This window comes from Wyeomyia smithii, chromosome 1 (genome assembly GCF_029784165.1).
Source record: "Wyeomyia smithii strain HCP4-BCI-WySm-NY-G18 chromosome 1, ASM2978416v1, whole genome shotgun sequence".
Taxonomy (NCBI): domain Eukaryota; kingdom Metazoa; phylum Arthropoda; class Insecta; order Diptera; family Culicidae; genus Wyeomyia; species Wyeomyia smithii.
The window spans coordinates 134,842,868-134,863,685 of NC_073694.1; the positions used below are offsets into that span (position 1 = coordinate 134,842,868).

At 43.5% G+C, this 20,818-nt stretch overlaps 1 protein-coding gene across 1 annotated transcript; it reads right to left on the reverse strand.

Annotated features, from left to right (window-relative positions):
* Positions 1-437: 437 nt before the first annotated feature.
* LOC129717209 (uncharacterized) lies at positions 438-1,775 on the reverse strand. Its single transcript, XM_055667062.1, has one exon. It carries the CDS (start codon positions 1,773-1,775, stop codon positions 438-440), a length of 1,338 nt encoding a protein of 445 aa, XP_055523037.1.
* Positions 1,776-20,818: the final 19,043 nt, after the last annotated feature.

Below are 20,818 nucleotides of genomic sequence, written 5' to 3' on the forward strand. Positions count from 1 at the left end.
TTTACGTGGTTTATAGACAGTCCCTTGTCAGTACAAGACTTTTCTTATATGTCATAATTATCTGCAGTGGAAAACCAACAATTTGGCACAAAAAAATGAATTTTGGCCGGAAATTTCAATTTTCCGACCATTGTGGCTTGGTCAAAGAGTGTAATACAGGCTTTACAGTAGCTGAAAATCGGTTCCATCACGACCAACTCCACCCAACAATAGTTTCGAGACTGCACACAGAGCGGAGATGCCCCGGTAACTGTCGATGTTCCTCTTGTCCCCTTTCTTGTGAACCGGAAACATGAACGCGAACTTCCATAAAGATGGAAAGTTACCAGTCGAGAGTGAAAGGCGGAATAAATGACGAAGCGGGGTTAATACGCCAGTAGCACATCGCTTTAGTAGAACGGCGGGTATGCCGTCAGGGCCGGCCGAGGAAGAAAGCTTCAGGTTAGATAGTGCCGACCGTCGAAAACATTCAAAGACTGTCCATGCAGTGATACGTTGCTTGCGGCAGAAGATACTTCACTCAACGATAGTGGTTCATTGCAGAAAACACTGGAAAATTTTTGAGCAAATAGGTCACATATGTTCTGGAAGTCCGATTCCGTACGTTCATCGTAAAACATCGTTGAAGGTAGTCCCCGCTCTTTACGCTGCTCGTTGACATATTTCCAAAAACCCTTTGGATCCGATTTCAGTTTACTCTGTACGCTGCGTAGATGGTTGGAATGACATTCTCGGCTCATCCGTTTGTAGGTGTAGTTAACCTTTAGGTACTCGTCGCGCAGCGATAATCCTCCAAACTTAGAGTATCTTTTCAAAGCTGCTCGCTGTAAGCGTTTTAGGCGCTGCAATTCACTAGTCTGCCAAGGTAGACGTTTAGATTTAGATACAACTCGCTTGGGTACGTGGCGATCAATAACATAGCTCATGATGTTCGAAAATACTTGAACTGCTGTGTCGATATTGTCGTTGTCAAGTTCCTCATTCCAATTGATTTTCAACAGAATGTTGAGGATACTATCATAGTCCGCTTTATTAAAATCATAGCAGACAGTATCAACCGTGCAGCATAAATCCGAAAGAGTAGTCCTGGTCGTAAGATGTAGTGCGGGATGGTACGTCACGGTTTTTACTAGGGGAGATGCAGCAATGTTTATCCCCGGTGCGCAGTCAACATTGCTGACGAAACATAGATCCAAAATTCTGCCATTCTCGTTATTTATGTGATTGATCTTCCGTAACAGATTAGAGCTATAGCAGTCAAGCAAGTTATTGATCCCGTGGTGAAAAGACGACACCATTGGATCAGCAAATAGGAAACCATCCGGACTAGAGCGCCACTTCACACCAGAAAAATTAAAATCTCCAAACACAACTACCTCGTCATTGGGAAGAGCTTGCTCACAGATCGTATTTATCGAATTACAATGGGTGTTGGTAAGCGTCGCGTCACGTGCTCTGTCAGGTGGGATGTAGATGGGGCATAGAAAAAGCGAGTAACCAGAAAGCTTCAGTCGAATCCAAACTTGTTCAATACTCGCCCAAGACTTATTTTCGATTAATACTGCCTTGAATCGATGATTAACAGCAATAAGCACTCCTCCTCCAATGGGTTTTGTGCTGTTGAGGGGGCAACGATCTGTCCGAAAAACATCATAGTTGTCGCCGAAAATTTGACACGATAGTGTACGGTCGTTCAGCCATGTTTCGGTGAAAACAATAACGTCATAGCTTTCGTCCGAGCAAGCAAGCAAATATTCTTCGATGGAAGTGATCATGCCGCCCACGTTTTGGTAATAAATGTGGAGGTCAGAGGATCGAAATTTGTTAGAAGGAAGCTTTTTATCAGCGCGAGCAGACTGAGTTAAGCAGCGATACTTGCCTGCGGGCACGGTTTGCAAACCCTCTTCCAACACCCCGTCATCAGTTGAAGGTCGTGACCCTGTTGACGAGACTTGGCTGACGCGGGGGTGGAAGGGGCTTCCATAAGGCCATACATGGTGCGTTCCGGCGGTGATGAGACAGGAAGAATAGTGGAAGTTGCGGCGTATAAGCATTCACAAGCGACAGGAGTAGCGTCAGGTATGCTGAAACGTGTGATGAGCCGTTGGTTGTGATCAGGTACATTATATGGATGGTACTTAACTTGAGCGAGAATCCGATGACTCTCGCTGTCCAGTAACCGAGCATTCGATGTAGTTTCGCTAGTTAGCGCTCTAAGCGCACTTTCGTAAAAATGCTCGAAGAGACCGCTGCCACCAGACTGGTTTCCTCGAATCTTTTTGAGGTCTTGTCATCCGATGAGTCTGATTCTGACGATTCAGTTGGGGAACCTTCTTTTGTTGAACCCGGGAAATCTAGGAAGAGAAAAATATCCTTCCCTTAGGCTTCCTAGGTAGGGACAGAGAAGGTCTCCATCTGAAGTGGCTGATACTAAGAAACAAAAAAGTGCTGTAGAAAATCCGAAGCAAACTCCTCCGGGATTGGCTAAATTGAATTCAAGTAAGGAGTTTACGGCACTTCCAGGAACCTGGAAAAACTGTTCCTTCTTTTTCGTCCAAGATTAAGCCAGAATCTGGACTGCTGGAGTTTTCAGATATTGTGGACTGGATTTCTGAAAATTTCAACATAACTGATCCTCTTAAAAGTCTTCTGCTGACATTTCTACCAACAGTTAAAACGTTTTTGAAGCAGTTGACTGCTAAATGGCCCCTCCTTGCAGCGATCGTATTCATCGGCTGAGATGAAGGATTCTATCTCTATTTTACAGTGGAATTGTAGAAGTATCATCCCCAAAACTGATTCATTTAAAGTTTTGATTAATAAGCATAAATGTGATGCATTTTCCCTCTGTGAAACTTGGCTCACTTCAAATGTAGATCTTAACTTCCATGATTTTAATATAATTCGCCTTGACCGAAACACCCCTTACGGAGGAGTACTTCTAGGGATTAGGAAGTGCTATTCTTGCTATCGTATTAACCTTCCTTCGGTCCCAGGCGTCGAAGCTGTCGCATGTCAAATAACAATACAAGGTAAAGAGCTATGTATTGCCTCAATATATATTCTTCCCAGAGCACAGGTTGGGCAACGGCTGCTCTTTGATTTAATAGAACATCTCCCCTCCCACGTTTGATTTTGGGAGATTTTAACTCTCACGGCGTGGCTTGGGGTTCCCCTTCTAATGGTAACCGTTCCTCTTTGATCTATAACCTCTGTGACGTCAGTGCGTTTTGAACTGTCCTACAGATCAGACTGCCTATAGCTTCAAAGTTTGTGTTTTGTCAGTGTGTCTTTTAAAGACTACCTGAAAGTTATTTCCCATCAGTCTTTCTCAAGACTACCTACTTTTTAATTTAACATTTGTTATAACTTTCAATTTGTTTTAACTTTTTTCGTATCACCTGAAATGACAGGGCGAAAAAAGAAACCGCGCATCACTACGAGGATTCTCTCTCGGACAATTCGAGTGTCTGCAGCGATAACATGTTCGATATTTTGCCTGAGCAAGAAGCCGGTGAAATGGAAGTTATTAGTAATGATACTATGAAAAATGTAAATTCTTTAAAAAAGGAGAAAGTTCCACCTATTGTGGTAACTATTTATTCTGAATTTAATATTTTTTGAAAAGGAACTTTCAACGTTTGTTTCTGACGTTAAAGTTACCTATCAAATTGGCCGTAGAGGTCAATGCCGCTTATTAGCCGACTCAATAAAGGGTCGTGATCGTCTTGTTCAGTATTTAACTGACAAGATGTACAATTTTTTTACCTACGACACCAAGAACACCAAGCCATTCAAGGTTGTCTTGAAAGGTCTCACCAACGATCAAACCGTTGATGAGATCAAAATTACTCTGACAGAATTACTTGGCATAGCCCCGACCCAAGTAATTCTTTTGAAACAAAAATCACGAGGTGGAAACAGGTGGTGAAACAGACATTTTAACCGCAGTGAGGTTAACAACTTAAAATTTTTTCAAAAAGCACATGCTTTGTATAATGTGCGTGTAAAGTGGGGAATTTATAGCAAGTTTGGCGGAGGTGAAAAGCATATCACCCAATGCCGTACTTGCCAACGATATGGCCATGGATTTAAGTTCTGTATCATGGACCAAAAATGCTTTTATTGTGGAAACTCTCACAAAAAGGACACATGTCCTGTGAAAAAGAGTAAAAAATTTCAGTGCGCCAATTGTAACGGAAACCATATGTAGAATTTTTAAGAATGCCCTGTCCGTTTAGCCATTGTTGAGGCAAGGCAAGGTAAACAAAATTGAATTTCCCAATCAAAACAAACTTCAAAACATAATTCTCCAAGCACCGCTGTACCACACGCAAAACTTTTCCTTATTACTTTAGAAGCAATAGCGCAAAAGTCAAGTAACAACACATACTGTCATATATTTAACACGTGTTACGGGATTAAGACTACACGGAAAACGAAAAGTACCCAAATTTATGTCGATTTCACTCAACGGAGTCGTTCGGTGCAGGAAGCCAATTTTGATTTTAATTTAAGGGGTTATATACCTTTTTGGTCGAGAAAAATGAGGGAAGTTTGAATCTATTTTTAAGTGCATAGCACCATTTTCATTGCATCAAAAGGGTATTTTTCTGAAAGTAGAGTTTATCAACAACAACAAAATACGTTTGATTTTGAGATATACCAATTATTACTGGAGTAATGGCCGTTTCCTCGAAACGCTATTTTTTGCAGAGGCTTGCGGTGATCCTGATAGAGACTCAGCGGGTCAACCGAAATCGAAAAACTCATATTATTTTATTAGTTTAGGAGTGTGCCGGGTCCTTGAACGATCGCTTTTATGAGTATTTTGTTTTCAGTGCTAACGGGAACGTTTTTCCCAAAAAATGCACGTTTTTAGCGCTAAAAATTGCATTAAAAAATTTTTTGCGGCAAAATGTAACTGTATGTTTCAAAAAGCGATCGTTCAAGGACCGGCGAATTTAATAACGAAAATTTAAAAAAAAAGATGAAGGAAATCGATTCAGTAGCTTTTCCGCAATCAGGATCACGGCAAAGTCATTTTTCGAAAATCACTATTCCGAGATAATCGCGTGTAAAGTTTCAATTTAGTTTATGCGGCCGTGGCGAGGCGCGCTGCAAATCGCTCTAACTTTCTTCCTATTGCTCAGATCTTTATGAAAATTTGTGAAAATGTTCTCAAGATGTTGTATTTGAAGATAATACAATAAAAAAATTTTTGGTTTTTCGAAAACTAAAAAGGTATATAACCCCTTAATAGTAGGTGTATGTATAGCACTAAGTGTTATAATACGTCAAAAATGCTCAACGTTGAGTTCACTCTTTTAAACTTTATCTTGGGTGGTTTGATTCGATTGATTTATTATTATTTCAGTTAGCGTTCAACTTCTGAGCCGATCAGTCGATATTTTTGTGCGATCAGTTATCGGAAGTCGATCACGGGCTTTTTCTTATATACGTTTCCTATTGCCAGAGCAATCATTGCGTTCGCCTCTGCCGCGGCGTCAGACGTGATTTCTCGTGATGCCGCGTCGCGAAAATACGTTCCGTCTGGACTATTCCCAGTTTCCGAAGCAGCTTTCTCATGATGAGATTCATTAGTTTGTCGTAAAAAAAACTCGGTCTTACACGCGAAAATGTGCTCCAACTTCAACCCAGTAGACGGCTGGGATGTGCCTTTGTGAAGGTGAACAACCTCGAGCTCGCCGAGAAGATCGTGGAGCAACACGATGGTAAGCACGAGTTCATGTTTGACGGAAAGTCGTACAAGCTACGCATTAAGATGGAGGACGGGGCGGTAGAAGTGAGGTTCTTCGACCTTTCCGAAGGTATCTCCAACAATCAAATCGCCACTTTCCTCGCCGAATACGGCGAAGTCTTCTACGTTCGTGACTTGATCTGGGATGACGCATATGGTGAGCTAGGTGGCATCACAACCGGTGTTCGTGTTGCTCGGGTAGCGGTAACGAAAAACATACCTTCTCTCGTTAAGATTGAGGACGAAGAAACCACGGTAGCCTACAAGGGCCAAAGGCAAACCTGTTTGCACTGCCACGAATTTGCTCATATTGGTATTCCTTGTGTGCAAAACAGAAAATTACTGGTGCAAAAAGCCACTGCAGACCAATCGTATGCGAAAGTAGCGATGGGAAAACCGTCCGAACCTACAACGACTAAAACTTCCTCAAACCCGGTAGGTACACGAATACTAACACGGGCTATGGCCAGTAGTTCGGGGAAAATCGGTAGACCAAGCACTTCGGGTGGAGCCCTGAATCTCCAAGGAGTACACTCTGCTAACAAGCAAGTCAAAATCTCGATGCCGCCTCCTGCGGCCCCGATTTCAGCAAGACTATCCAGGCAAACGATCGCCAAACTCTCTCCGCTACCGATCTCACTCGGTACAGTTCCTACCAACCACCTCAACAAGGATGACTACGAAACCGACAGCAAACTCATATTATTTTATTAGTTTAGGAGTGTGCCGGGTCCTTGAACGATCGCTTTTATGAGTATTTTGTTTTCAGTGCTAACGGGAACGTTTTTCCCAAAAAATGCACGTTTTTAGCGCTAAAAATTGCATTAAAAAATTTTTTGCGGCAAAATGTAACTGTATGTTTCAAAAAGCGATCGTTCAAGGACCGGCGAATTTAATAACGAAAATTTAAAAAAAAAGATGAAGGAAATCGATTCAGTAGCTTTTCCGCAATCAGGATCACGGCAAAGTCATTTTTCGAAAATCACTATTCCGAGATAATCGCGTGTAAAGTTTCAATTTAGTTTATGCGGCCGTGGCGAGGCGCGCTGCAAATCGCTCTAACTTTCTTCCTATTGCTCAGATCTTTATGAAAATTTGTGAAAATGTTCTCAAGATGTTGTATTTGAAGATAATACAATAAAAAAATTTTTGGTTTTTCGAAAACTAAAAAGGTATATAACCCCTTAATAGTAGGTGTTCGTGTTGCTCGGGTAGCGGTAACGAAAAACATACCTTCTCTCGTTAAGATTGAGGACGAAGAAACCACGGTAGCCTACAAGGGCCAAAGGCAAACCTGTTTGCACTGCCACGAATTTGCTCATATTGGTATTCCTTGTGTGCAAAACAGAAAATTACTGGTGCAAAAAGCCACTGCAGACCAATCGTATGCGAAAGTAGCGATGGGAAAACCGTCCGAACCTACAACGACTAAAACTTCCTCAAACCCGGTAGGTACACGAATACTAACACGGGCTATGGCCAGTAGTTCGGGGAAAATCGGTAGACCAAGCACTTCGGGTGGAGCCCTGAATCTCCAAGGAGTACACTCTGCTAACAAGCAAGTCAAAATCTCGATGCCGCCTCCTGCGGCCCCGATTTCAGCAAGACTATCCAGGCAAACGATCGCCAAACTCTCTCCGCTACCGATCTCACTCGGTACAGTTCCTACCAACCACCTCAACAAGGATGACTACGAAACCGACAGCTCCCAATACTCGCTAACCTCGAACGGTAGCCGAAGACACAAGAAACCGGTGGTCAAAAAGATAAAACCCACTGAAGGAGACAACGATACCCCCACCGCCGAGCACGAACACGAACTAATTTCCGATGAGGAGATGCAGCAGTAATGGACCACGTCAGCTGTAACATCGGAACTATCAACATCAACACAATCACCAACCAAACAAAACTAAACGCTCTACGCACATTTATCCGCACCCAGGAGCTAGATATCGTTTTCCTGCAGGAGGTTGAGAACGATTAGCTTACTTTGCCCGGCTATAATGTCATCTGCAACGTCGATCACTCTAGGAGATGAAACAGCTATCGCCCTGAAAGAGCATCTTAAATTCTCTCATATCGAGAAAAGTCTGGACGGGAGATTGCTTGCTCTGCGTATAAATAACACGACACTTTGTAACGTGTATGCTCCGTCAGGAACCGCTCTGCGTGCCGAACGAGAGCGTTTTTTCAACAACACGATCGCATATTATCTTCGCCATCGCACTGACCACACCGTCCTAGGGGGCGATTTCAATTGTGTGCTACGGCAATGCGATGCGACGGGAAACAACTCGAGTCCTGCTCTGTTAGCCACCGTACAGCAACTGCGTCTGCTTGATGTCTGGCAACAACTACGTCCACGAGATACTGCATATACGTATATCACTCATAACTCCTCGTCCAGGCTCGATCGATTCTACGTGAGTGCTGGTCTCCGAGAGCAGCTAAGATCCGTCACTACCCATGTATGTTGTTTCTCTGACCACAAAGCCGTCACCGCTAGGGTATGTCTCCCTCTTCCTAACCAAGCACATGGGAACGGTTTTTGGTGTCTCCGCCCCCACCTCCTCACTACCGAACACATCGAAGAGTTCCAAACACAGTGGCAGTACTGGACTCGTCAACGCCGCAATCTCCAGTCATGGATGGAATGGTGGCTAGCAGTGGCGAAGCCGAAAATTAAATTGTTCTTTCGATGGAAGTCCAAAATAATGTACGATTGCTTTTATCGGGAACAACAACGTCTCTACGTACTACTCCGGCAAGCATATGACGACTACTACAACAACCGTGCCATACTCACCACCATCAACCGGATAAAAGCCGAAATGCTGCTACATCAACGCCGCTTCTCCGAAATGTTCGTGCAAATAAACGAAATGTTCGTCGCCGGAGAACCACTGTCTAGCTACCAACTAGGAGAACGAGCACGAAAGAGAACCACCATCGAACTATTGCAGACCGAAACGGACGAAATAATAGACAACGCTGATAATATACGTGATCATATGGTTCAATATTTTTCTGGTCTGTATGCACGAGAGAATGTGGAGGAAGTGGATGAAATATTCCAATGCGAGAGAGTCATCCCAGAAGAGGATGCGGCGAACGAAGGCTGTATGAATGAAATCACGACAGACGAAATACTATCTGCTATTCGATCCAGCTCATCAAAAAAATCTCCTGGCCCCGACGGCCTTCCAAAAGAGTTTTACTTAAAAACTTTCAATGTGACCGAGAACTAAACTTAATTTTGAATGAAGCCATCGGATCAAACATTCCAAACGAGTTCATGAACGGAGTGATCGTTCTGGTAAAAAAACGCGGTGCGGGAAAGCTTATTTCCTTTGATCTGGATCATGCGTTTGATCGCGTCGATCAACAATTTTTATTCAATACAATGCGATCCCTGGGCTTTAACACGGCATTAGTGAATTTACTCTCTCGTATATCGACTGCTTCCTCCTCCAGACTGCTCATCAACGGACACCTCTCCGCACCCTTTTCAATTCAGAGATCGGTTCGTCAGGGGGACCCACTTTCAATGCATTTGTTCGTGATATATCTGCACCCTCTCCTACGACAATAAGAACGCGTGTGTGGGACTGATTTGGTAGTTGCTTATGCAGATGACATTAGTGCCATCGTCACCAGTGTGGAGCAGCTCAATACAATGCGAGATCTGATCAGGCGGTTTGGAAATGCTTCCGGAGCCCGCTTGAATGAAGCAAAAACAACGGCAATCGACGTCGGTGAAACTAATCACCCTATGACAGTACCATGGCTGCGGACGGAGGAAACTATCAAAATACTTGGCGTAGTTTTTACAAACTCAGTACAGGAGATGGTTTCGTTCAACTGGAACACTCTGGTAACCAATTTCAGACGACAAATTTGGCATCATTCGTTGCGCAGTTTGACGCTACATCAGAAAGTTACGCTGTTAAACGTTTTCTTGACATCGAAAATCTGGTACATGGCAGCCAACTTAGCACCGACTCCAGCACACATAGCGAAACTAACGGCCACCATGCGTAGCTATCTCTTCCGTGGGTGTTATGCTACTATACCTATGCAGCAAATGTCACGCAACAGAGAGGATGGTGGCCTCAAACTGCATTTACCGGCGCTTAAATGTAAGGCTTTATTGATTAACCGACATATACACGAATTAGACTCCCTTCCTTTTTATAATTCCTTACTACAACAAGCAATTCCTCCCAACTCAAATTCCATCCGCGATCTTCCTTGTTTTAAAATCATCCTAAGCAATATTACACATCTTCTCCTTCAAATCCGTCTTCACCCCTCCGCCTGTTCGATCCATCGTTATTTCATCGAACAAACAGACAAACCAAAAGTGGAGATCAAAAATCCAAATACCAATTGGGTCCGTGTTTGGAAAAATATTTCTGGTCGAAGTCTGCTGTCTGCGGAAAAAAGTACTCTATACATGTACCTCAACAATAAGTTGCCACATCGTCAACTGCTGTTTAAAATGAGACGAACTGATGAGCCAGTGTGTATACACTGTAGAGCTGGTGAGGAGACCATCCAGCACAAATTTTTTGGCTGCACAAGAGTGCGCGCAGCGCACCAACTACTCCAACAAAAGCTGCTTGCTTGGACTGGCTATCAACGAACACTGACGATTGATGAATTCTTGCGGCCCTCGCTTGAAGGTATATCAGCGACACCAAGAAGGGAAATTTTGAAACTCTTGTTTAGATACATTACCTTCATTGATAATTGTAATGGTAGGATAAATGTAGAAGAATTGAACTTCAATTTAGAAGTCGGTGTTTGATACAATTATATAGATAATTTTAAATTAAACAATATAGCGATAAATAAACTTATACTTTTATTGAAAAAAAAAAAAAATATTTGAAAATGGAATTCAATTGAAAACCAATCTATAAAATCTATTTTAATATTTGTTCAAGTACCTTCCAATTTGGGATCACTGGCTTCATCAATTTTCCCTTTTAGTGCCTCCGCTCCAGCTCCATTCTCACGAATCATTATTAATCTTGTTTTTAATTGACGGCTTTTATTAACAAACAGATGCACATAAACCGTTCGTCACTTAAAATCACCAACTCAGTGCCAAAACTATCAATATTCACAAATCTTTGCCACTTTCACGAAATCAAGTTCATCACTCGGGTTGTTAATTTTTAAACCAGTTTGATTTTTTATCCAATGTTGGGTTCAAACTACTCAACGTTGGCTTTATATCAAAACACCGCCATTGAGTGAGAGCATGTTCAAAATCTATTGAGTTGAAATGACTCAGCGTTCGCATTGCAAAATTACCCAACACGTAAGTTGTATAATGTTTACATCATTTCAGGTAGTTTGTAACCACCGGTTGGGTAGATTTTGTTTTCCGTATATCTAATAATGGTTGTTTCAACCACATGCAAAAATTTCCATCTCAAGTCAAAAAAAAAAAAACAGGAAGGTTGTATGCAAAGCCACGACCGCAGGTTTAAAGTAGAATACTTTTACAAGAAAGATAACCCGGCTGCTTGCGTGTCAGTCATTTTGACGTAGAACTACGTTTTTCTTTAGCCTACCACATAGGGATGTAAATGGGAAAACTATTAACATGGGGACGAAATATGTCCCTTTCTAAATGCTTATAAATCGGTTTGTTTTCAACCGATTTCCTTCATTTTTGCAGCAATTGTTTGGAAAATTATACACGCATCCACCCAAATGTAGAAAATTGTTGATTGATTATGCAAACTATTGTACTATTGATAATTGTCAAGCCTTGTTTAAACGAAAATAACGTCCTCTGTTTGGTCGTTATATGATTGCTTCCCAAGCATGGTCGACAGAATCATATACCTTGCAATTGAAAATATGCTATTTGGCCTATATAAGAGCCTGTTTCAGCCGAAGCCGCTCATAATAGTTCTGGACAGCGACAAGTTGTCAACAGCAGTCGTACTTCCTTAGCAGCACTAGCCCTGCGGTTGGTCACCACGACTCAGGAGCAGCGCGGTTCTTCTCAGCGTGTGTCGCCAGACTGCCATTATTCTCCCGTGTTAGGGCAGCATGAAGATCGTCATCACCAAATCCAATTTTGAATAGCAAAATGCCTTTTTCCAAGGCAAATAAACAAGTCATTGAAAGTTAATAATTTTTGACAACGTAAGCAAGCATTCTGTGCGGATTCTAGCAGTTACATCTTTCGCGGCCGTCTAATTTACAGAAGGTGAAATAGCTTCCACAGTGCATGTTGTCCGTGTATCTTAACTCCCCCACTGTTGGGGCAGCACAAAGGTTGCGATCAGCAACCGATTTTGAACAGTAAAATGCCTTTTTTCAAGGCAAATAAACAAGTAATTGAAGGGTGCAAATTTCCTAGCATCAACACAAGCAAACATTCTTCGCGGGATCCTAGATATCAAATTCTGTTGTAGTTTATTTAGTTAATACCCCCACTGTTGGGACAGCACGAAGGCTGCGATCAACATAACGGATTTTGAATAACAAACTGCCCTGGTAGAACGCATTCACAGAGGCAGTTAATTCAAATATGCAGAGCTAATATGAAGTCGATTCAATCAATCAGCATTAACAGAATTGCGTCGTCTCTCAACTGCTCAGTTGCAACATGATGCAACACGCGAAAGCGACAAACGAAATCGCTTGCTTGATATTTTTTTTTTTTTTTTCTTCACATAACATTTATTTGACACGGCACAAATACAATTTAATGTTTAACGGCGCCAATTATATCTGATGACTTAAAAACTAAAGCAAATTTTTTATCCTCGCTGCCGACTACGAGCTGAAATTAAGTCTAACTTAAAACTAGCATGGGATTTCCAATCAGTGTTTTGTTGTTCAATGGTCGTCTGATAATCGTCGAATGGCATGTATGGATTCGTTCTGCTGAGCCACGATGTCGTGAGTTGGGACAGAGGCTCGTAGTCCTTGGGTCCTGGTTCTGTTGTGCGGGGTCTGGTTGCTGGTTTTGTGCTTAAGGTTCAAACGTGTTCTTGTCGTTTTGTTGGGTGTAGACGGAGGGGAACGGGACTAGACTGGGGCGTGGATGGATTTCAGGAAAACGTATATAAGGGACATGTAGGATAGGTCACGGCTCGCCAAGACATCACGAACAGGAACAGCCGGCTGTCTACCCTCGGCCTGCAGGGAAGCTATTAATTTAGACCTGGCGTCACGGTGTACAGGGCATGACCAAACCACATGCTCTATGTCGTGATAACCTTCACCACAGGCACAGATACCACTTTCTCCGAGCCCAACACGACGGAGGAGCGCGTCAAATCTATAGTGATTGGACATAAGCCGGGACATCACGCAAATGAAATCCCGACCTACATCCAACCCCTTGAACCACGGGTTCGTCGATACTTTGGGGATTATGTAATGTAACCACCTTCCCAATTCCCCTCTGGTCCAAGCATTTTGCCAACTGATGATCGTATTCTGACGTACAAGTGCGAAAAATTCATTAAAGGCAATTGGTCTTTCATAAATATCACCGTTTGTTGCGCCCACCTTAGCCAAAGAGTCCGCTTTCTCATTACCCGGTATCGAGCAGTGAGAAGGGACCCACGCTAAGGTAATCTGAGTAGATTTTTCGGATAAAGCACTCAGATGTTCCCGTATTTTCCCCAGGAAATACGGAGAGTGCTTAACATCTTTCATCGATCGGAGAGCCTCAATGGAACTGAGACTGTCCGTAAAGATGAAATAATGGTCCGTGGGCATTTTTTCGATAATCCCTAGGGTGTACTGAATTGCAGCTAATTCTGCGACGTAAACAGAAGCAGGATTATCGAGCTTATGGGAGACGGTTAAATTGTTATTGAAGATACCGAAGCCAGTGGACCCATCAAGAAGTGATCCGTCAGTGTAGTACATATTGTCGCAGTTGATGTTTCGATATTTATTGGAAAAAATTTTAGGGATCTGCTGCACGCGTAACTGATCCGGGATTCCACGAGTTTCTTCTATCATGGATGTATCGAAAAACACAGTAGAATCAGAAGTATTTGATAAGTCGACACGATTTGGAATATTCGAAGAAGGGTTAATATTTTGGGACATGTGATTGAAATACAATGTCATAAAACGGGTTTGAGAATTAAGTTCGATTAACCTTTCAAAATTTTCAATCACGGGACGGTTCAAGACCTCACATTTGATTAGAATACGAGAAGACAGGCTCCAGAAGCGGTTTTTCAATGGTAGTACTCCAGCTAAAACCTCCAAACTCATCGTATGGGTCGACTGCATGCAACCTAAGGCGATACGCAAACAACGATATTGTATTCGCTCCAGTTTGATCAAATGTGTGTTTGCTGCGGAGCGGAAGCAGAAACACCCGTATTCAATAACAGACAATATCGTTGTTTGGTAAAGCCTTATAAGGTCTCCTGGATGGGCTCCCCACCATTGTCCGGTTATTGTACGAAGAAAATTCACTCTTTGTTGACATTTTTTCATCAGATACCTCACGTGACAACCCCAGGTGCCTTTAGAGTCGAACCAGACACCAAGATATTTGTGTACCAAAACCTGAGAAATCGTTTTACCCATTAATTGTGTTTGAAGCTGAGCAGGTTCATGCTTCCTAGAAAAAACTACTATCTCAGTCTTCTCCGGAGAGAATTCGATACCTAGCTGTAAAGCCCAAGCAGACAAATTGTCCAAGGTATCTTGCAATGGTCCTTGCAAATCGGCAGCTTTGGCTCCTGTAACAGAGATTACACTGTCGTCTGCAAGTTGTCTTTTTTTTTTTTTCTTCACATAACATTTATTTGACACGGCACAAATACAATTTAATGTTTAACGGCGCCAATTATATCTGATGACTTAAAAACTAAAGCAAATTTTTTATCCTCGCTGCCGACTACGAGCTGAAATTAAGTCTAACTTAAAACTAGCATGGGATTTCCAATCAGTGTTTTGTTGTTCAATGGTCGTCTGATAATCGTCGAATGGCATGTATGGATTCGTTCTGCTGAGCCACGATGTCTTGAGTTGGGACAGAGGCTCGTAGTCCTTGGGTCCTGGTTCTGTTGTGCGGGGTCTGGTTGCTGGTTTTGTGCTTAAGGTTCAAACGTGTTCTTGTCGTTTTGTTGGGTGTAGACGGAGGGGAACGGGACTAGACTGGGGCGTGGATGGATTTCAGGAAAACGTATATAAGGGACATGTAGGATAGGTCACGGCTCGCCAAGACATCACGAACAGGAACAGCCGGCTGTCTACCCTCGGCCTGCAGGGAAGCTATTAATTTAGACCTGGCGTCACGGTGTACAGGGCATGACCAAACCACATGCTCTATGTCGTGATAACCTTCACCACAGGCACAGATACCACTTTCCCCGAGCCCAACACGACGGAGGAGCGCGTCAAATCTATAGTGATTGGACATAAGCCGGGACATCACGCAAATGAAATCCCGACCTACATCCAACCCCTTGAACCACGGGTTCGTCGATACTTTGGGGATTATGGAATGTAACCACCTTCCCAATTCCCCTCTGGTCCAAGCATTTTGCCAACTGATGATCGTATTCTGACGTACAAGTGCGAAAAATTCATTAAAGGCAATTGGTCTTTCATATATATCACCGTTTGTTGCGCCCACCTTAGCCAAAGAGTCCGCTTTCTCATTACCCGGTATCGAGCAGTGAGAAGGGACCCACGCTAAGGTAATCTGAGTAGATTTTTCGGATAAAGCACTCAGATGTTCCCGTATTTTCCCCAGGAAATACGGAGAGTGCTTAACATCTTTCATCGATCGGAGAGCCTCAATGGAACTGAGACTGTCCGTAAAGATGAAATAATGGTCCGTGGGCATTTTTTCGATAATCCCTAGGGTGTACTGAATTGCAGCTAATTCTGCGACGTAAACAGAAGCAGGATTATCGAGCTTATGGGAGACGGTTAAATTGTTATTGAAGATACCGAAGCCAGTGGACCCATCAAGAAGTGATCCGTCAGTGTAGTACATATTGTCGCAGTTGATGTTTCGATATTTATTGGAAAAAATTTTAGGGATCTGCTGCACGCGTAAATGATCCGGGATTCCACGAGTTTCTTCTATCATGGATGTATCGAAAAACACAGTAGAATCAGAAGTATTTGATAAGTCGACACGATTTGGAATATTCGAAGAAGGGTTAATATTTTGGGACATGTGATTGAAATACAATGTCATAAAACGGGTTTGAGAATTAAGTTCGATTAACCTTTCAAAATTTTCAATCACGGGACGGTTCAAGACCTCACATTTGATTAGAATACGAGAAGACAGGCTCCAGAAGCGGTTTTTCAATGGTAGTACTCCAGCTAAAACCTCCAAACTCATCGTATGGGTCGACTGCATGCAACCTAAGGCGATACGCAAACAACGATATTGTATTCGCTCCAGTTTGATCAAATGTGTGTTTGCTGCGGAGCGGAAGCAGAAACACCCGTATTCAATAACAGACAATATCGTTGTTTGGTAAAGCCTTATAAGGTCTCCTGGATGGGCTCCCCACCATTGTCCGGTTATTGTACGAAGAAAATTCACTCTTTGTTGACATTTTTTCATCAGATACCTCACGTGACAACCCCAGGTGCCTTTAGAGTCGAACCAGACACCAAGATATTTGTGTACCAAAACCTGAGAAATCGTTTTACCCATTAATTGTGTTTGAAGCTGAGCAGGTTCATGCTTCCTAGAAAAAACTACTATCTCAGTCTTCTCCGGAGAGAATTCGATACCTAGCTGTAAAGCCCAAGCAGACAAATTGTCCAAGGTATCTTGCAATGGTCCTTGCAAATCGGCAGCTTTGGCTCCTGTAACAGAGATTACACTGTCGTCTGCAAGTTGTCTTATCGTGCATGAATTTGCCAGACATTCGTCGATGTCATTTACATAAAAGTTGTAAAGAAGGGGGCTTAAACATGAGCCCTGGGGAAGACCCATGTAGCTAATGCGAAAAGTTGCCAAATCGCCATGCGTAAAATGCATGTGCTTTTCGGACAACAAGTTGTGCAAAAAATTGTTCAAAATTGGAGAAAATCCTTGTCGGTGAAGTTTACCCGAAAGAATGTCAATAGAAACGGAATCAAAAGCCCCCTTAATGTCCAAGAACGCAGACGCCATTTGTTCTTTACGAGCATACGCCAGCTGAATATCTGTTGAAAGCAACGCAAGACAATCATTCGTCCCTTTGGCACGGCGGAAGCCAAATTGAGTTTCTGATAGTAGACCATTTGATTCGACCCAGTGGTCTAAACGACGGAGTATCATTTTTTCCATCAATTTCCGGATACAGGATAGCATTGCAATCGGCCTATAAGAGTTGTGATTAGAAGCTGGTTTCCCTGGTTTTTGGATGGCGATCACCTTCACTTGCCTCCAATCCTGCGGTACAATGTTTTGCTCCAGGAACTTATTGAACAAGTTCAACAAGCGCCTCTTGGCATTGCCGGGTAGATTCTTCAACAAGTTGAATTTGATTCTATCTAATCCAGGCGCGTTATTGTTACAGGACAGGAGGGCAACTGAAAATTCTGCCATCGTAAAAGGTGATTCTATCGCGTCGTGGCCCGGAGACGCATCGCGAACAATATTTTGCTCAGGAACAGAGTCCGGACATACTTTCCTGGCAAAATCAAATATCCACCTACTTGAAGACTCCTCGCTTTCGTTGACCGTTACGCGATTCCGCATTCTTCGGGCTGTGTTCCAAAGAGTGCTCATCGATGTCTCCCTCGACGTCTCGTTCACGAACCGACGCCAATATCCACGTTTCTTTGCTTTAGCCAAGCTTTTAAGCTTGGTATCAAGCTCCGAATACCGTAAATAGTCGCCAGGTATACCTCCCGTCTGGTAGGCCTTAAACGCGTCGGATCTTTGCGTGTAGACATCGGAGCACTCTTGGTCCCACCACGGAGTGGGAGGCCGTTCTTTGATCGTTACGCCGGGATATTTCTTCGTTTGGGCTTGCAACGCGGCGTCGAGAATCAAGCCCGCGAGGAGGTTGTATTCTTCAAGTGGTGAATGATGATGAATCGACTCGACCGCTTTTGAAATCATTTCCTCGTATAACTTCCAATCGACATTTCGTGTGAGGTCATACGGAATGTCAATTGGTCGCATGCGAGTTGACCCGTTAGTAATTGAAATAAGAATAGGCAGATGGTCGCTACCGTGAGGATCGAGGATTACCTTCCATGTGCAATCCAACCGTAGCGACGTCGAACATAAGGATAGATCCAAAGCGCTTGGGCGCGCTGGAGGTTTCGGGATACGTGTCATTTCACCGTTGTTTAAAATAGTCATGTCGAAGTCATCGCAAAGGTTATAGATTAAAGAGGAGCGGTTATCATTGTATGGGGAACCCCAAGCCACGCCATGAGAGTTGAAGTCTCCCAAAATCAAACGTGGCGAGGGAAGAAGTTCTATTAAATCAAAGAGCAGCCGTTGCCCAACCTGTGCTCTGGGGGGAATATATATTGAGGCAGTACAAAGCTCTTTACCTTGTATTGTCATTTGACATGCGACAACTTCGATGCCTGGAATCGAGGGGAGGTTAATACGATAGAAAGAATAGCACTTTTTAATCCCTAAAAGTACTCCTCCATATGGGGTGTCTCGATCAAGGCGAATAATATTAAAATCATGGAAGTTGAGATCAATATTTGAAGTAAGCCAAGTTTCACAAAGGGAAAATGCATCGCATTTGTTTTTATTTATCAAAACTTTAAACGAATCAATTTTTGGTAAAATACTTCTACAATTCCACTGTAAGACAGAGATAGAATCCTTCATATACGCAGTTGAATTAGGCATCGAAGGATACAATCGCTGCAAGGAGAGGCCATTGGGCAGTCAACTGCTTCAAAAATGATCTAACTGTTGGGAGGAATGCTGTAAGAAAAATTTTAATTGGATCGGGTACATTGAAAGTTTCAAAAATCCAGTCCACAATGTCAGAAAATTTCACTAATCCAGAGTTTGTTTCATCAACTGGGAGTGTAAAAGGAGCAACTGGGGTTTTAGATGTTCCTGGCAGTGCTGGGAACTCCTTCTGGGACTTTAAATTTGCCAGCCCAGGAGGAGTTTGCTTCGGTTTTTCCGCAGCACTGTTTGGTTTGTTTGTAACCTTCATTTCACTTTGAGAAATCTTAGGACCTTTTCTGGGAAGTTTAGGAGAGGAAACACTTTTCCTCTTTCTAGACTCCCCAGGATTGGCGTAAGATGCTCCCGCTGGTGAATCGTCAGAATCGGTTTCCTCAGAGGGCAACAGATCGAAGGGGTTCGAAGTAACGGGAGAAGTGGTAACGGTCTTCTTCAGCATGTCAGCGTAGGAACGCTTTGAACGCTCTTTGAGAGACCGTTTTATTTTATCCCTGCGCTGCATGTACACCGCACATGTCGAGAGCTCATGCAGATTTTCTCCGCAGTGAATACACTTTTCAGCGTTAACACTGCAAGAATCTTCCGCATGAGACTCCCCACACTTGCCACAACGTGCCTTATTGCAGCAGTAGGCAGCTGTATGGCCTAACTGCTTGCAATTCAGGCAGTTCATGACGCGGGGCACGTAGAGCCTCACAGGGAGACGAACCCGGTGGATCGAGACGTGGCTTGGTAGTGCAGACCCGGCGAACGTAACTCGAAACGAGTCTGACGGAGTGTATACTGTTTTGCCACCGATGATCGATGCTGACCGCAATTGCTTGCAGTCGAGCACCTTTACTTCGGGACACGTTTTGTTCTTAAAGCACCCTTTGGCACTTTGCAGTATACACTCGACGGACAGACTCGAATCGGTTATGACACCGTCGATCTCCACGTCTCGTGCGGGTATGTAAACGCGATACTCGCGTGTGAAGAGCTCAGAGCAAGCTATATCGTTGGCCTCTTTCAGGTTACCGACCACGACACGGAGCTTGTTAGGCCGGACCTTGGAAATTTCGGTCACGCCCTTGTACTCCTTCGTCAGGTCTTTAGAAATCTGCAAGAGGTTCAACTTTTTCGATTTCGGTCCTGCCTTTGGCCGAAAATAAACAGTATAGCTGCCCTGGGCTCCGTCTGGGTAAAGCCTGGGGCGAGGGGGGACTGAAGGATGAACAGGGGAGGGGGTAACAGAAGGGTCAGGGTCAGAGGGGTTCGGGGATGGTGGCGCGGGAGGCGAGGGATCTACATCCATCGCGCTATGTTTAGCGCACTAGCGCTGACAAGAACACGTACCTTTTTATTTCTCCCTTCCAGTAAGGTTGGTTGTCCGATCGTTCGAAGTAGCAGCCGTTACAGCCAGCAGCACCAATACAGCAGCACCAAACAGCCACCAGCAGCGAGCCAGGTGTGAGATCACTCCACACAGCGATACGACTTGCTGACACTGATGGCTTCTTCTTTTTCCTCGTTTGTGTCTCGTCCACTGCTGTAGCACAATCCAGCCAGCAGCCAAATCGGCTTACGCACCAGCTGGCAGTCACGATGCGAAACAGTTGCACAAAGGAACGACCTTGAACCCGGATTTATTTCACTCAACCAGGCAAACAATGCCAACACTTGTTCACACGTCTTTTGTTTTATACTCTATCGGACCGATCACCAAACACGTCCAGTACTGATGCGTGTTCGGCACAGAAATGGTGCAAGTTGTCTTATCGTGCATGAATTTGCCAGACATTCGTCGATGTCATTTACATAAAAGTTGTAAAGAAGGGGGCTTAAACATGAGCCCTGGGGAAGACCCATGTAGCTAATGCGAAAAGTTGCCAAATCGCCATGCGTAAAATGCATGTGCTTTTCGGACAACAAGTTGTGCAAAAAATTGTTCAAAATTGGAGAAAATCCTTGTCGGTGAAGTTTACCCGAAAGAATGTCAATAGAAACGGAATCAAAAGCCCCCTTAATGTCCAAGAACACAGACGCCATTTGTTCTTTACGAGCATACGCCAGCTGAATATCTGTTGAAAGCAACGCAAGACAATCATTCGTCCCTTTGGCACGGCGGAAGCCAAATTGAGTTTCTGATAGTAGACCATTTG

Bases quoted from the DNA above. Each gene is read 5' to 3' on its own strand.
- LOC129717209 (XM_055667062.1), bottom strand. From the start codon at position 1,775: ATGATCACTTCCATCGAAGAATATTTGCTTGCTTGCTCGGACGAAAGC.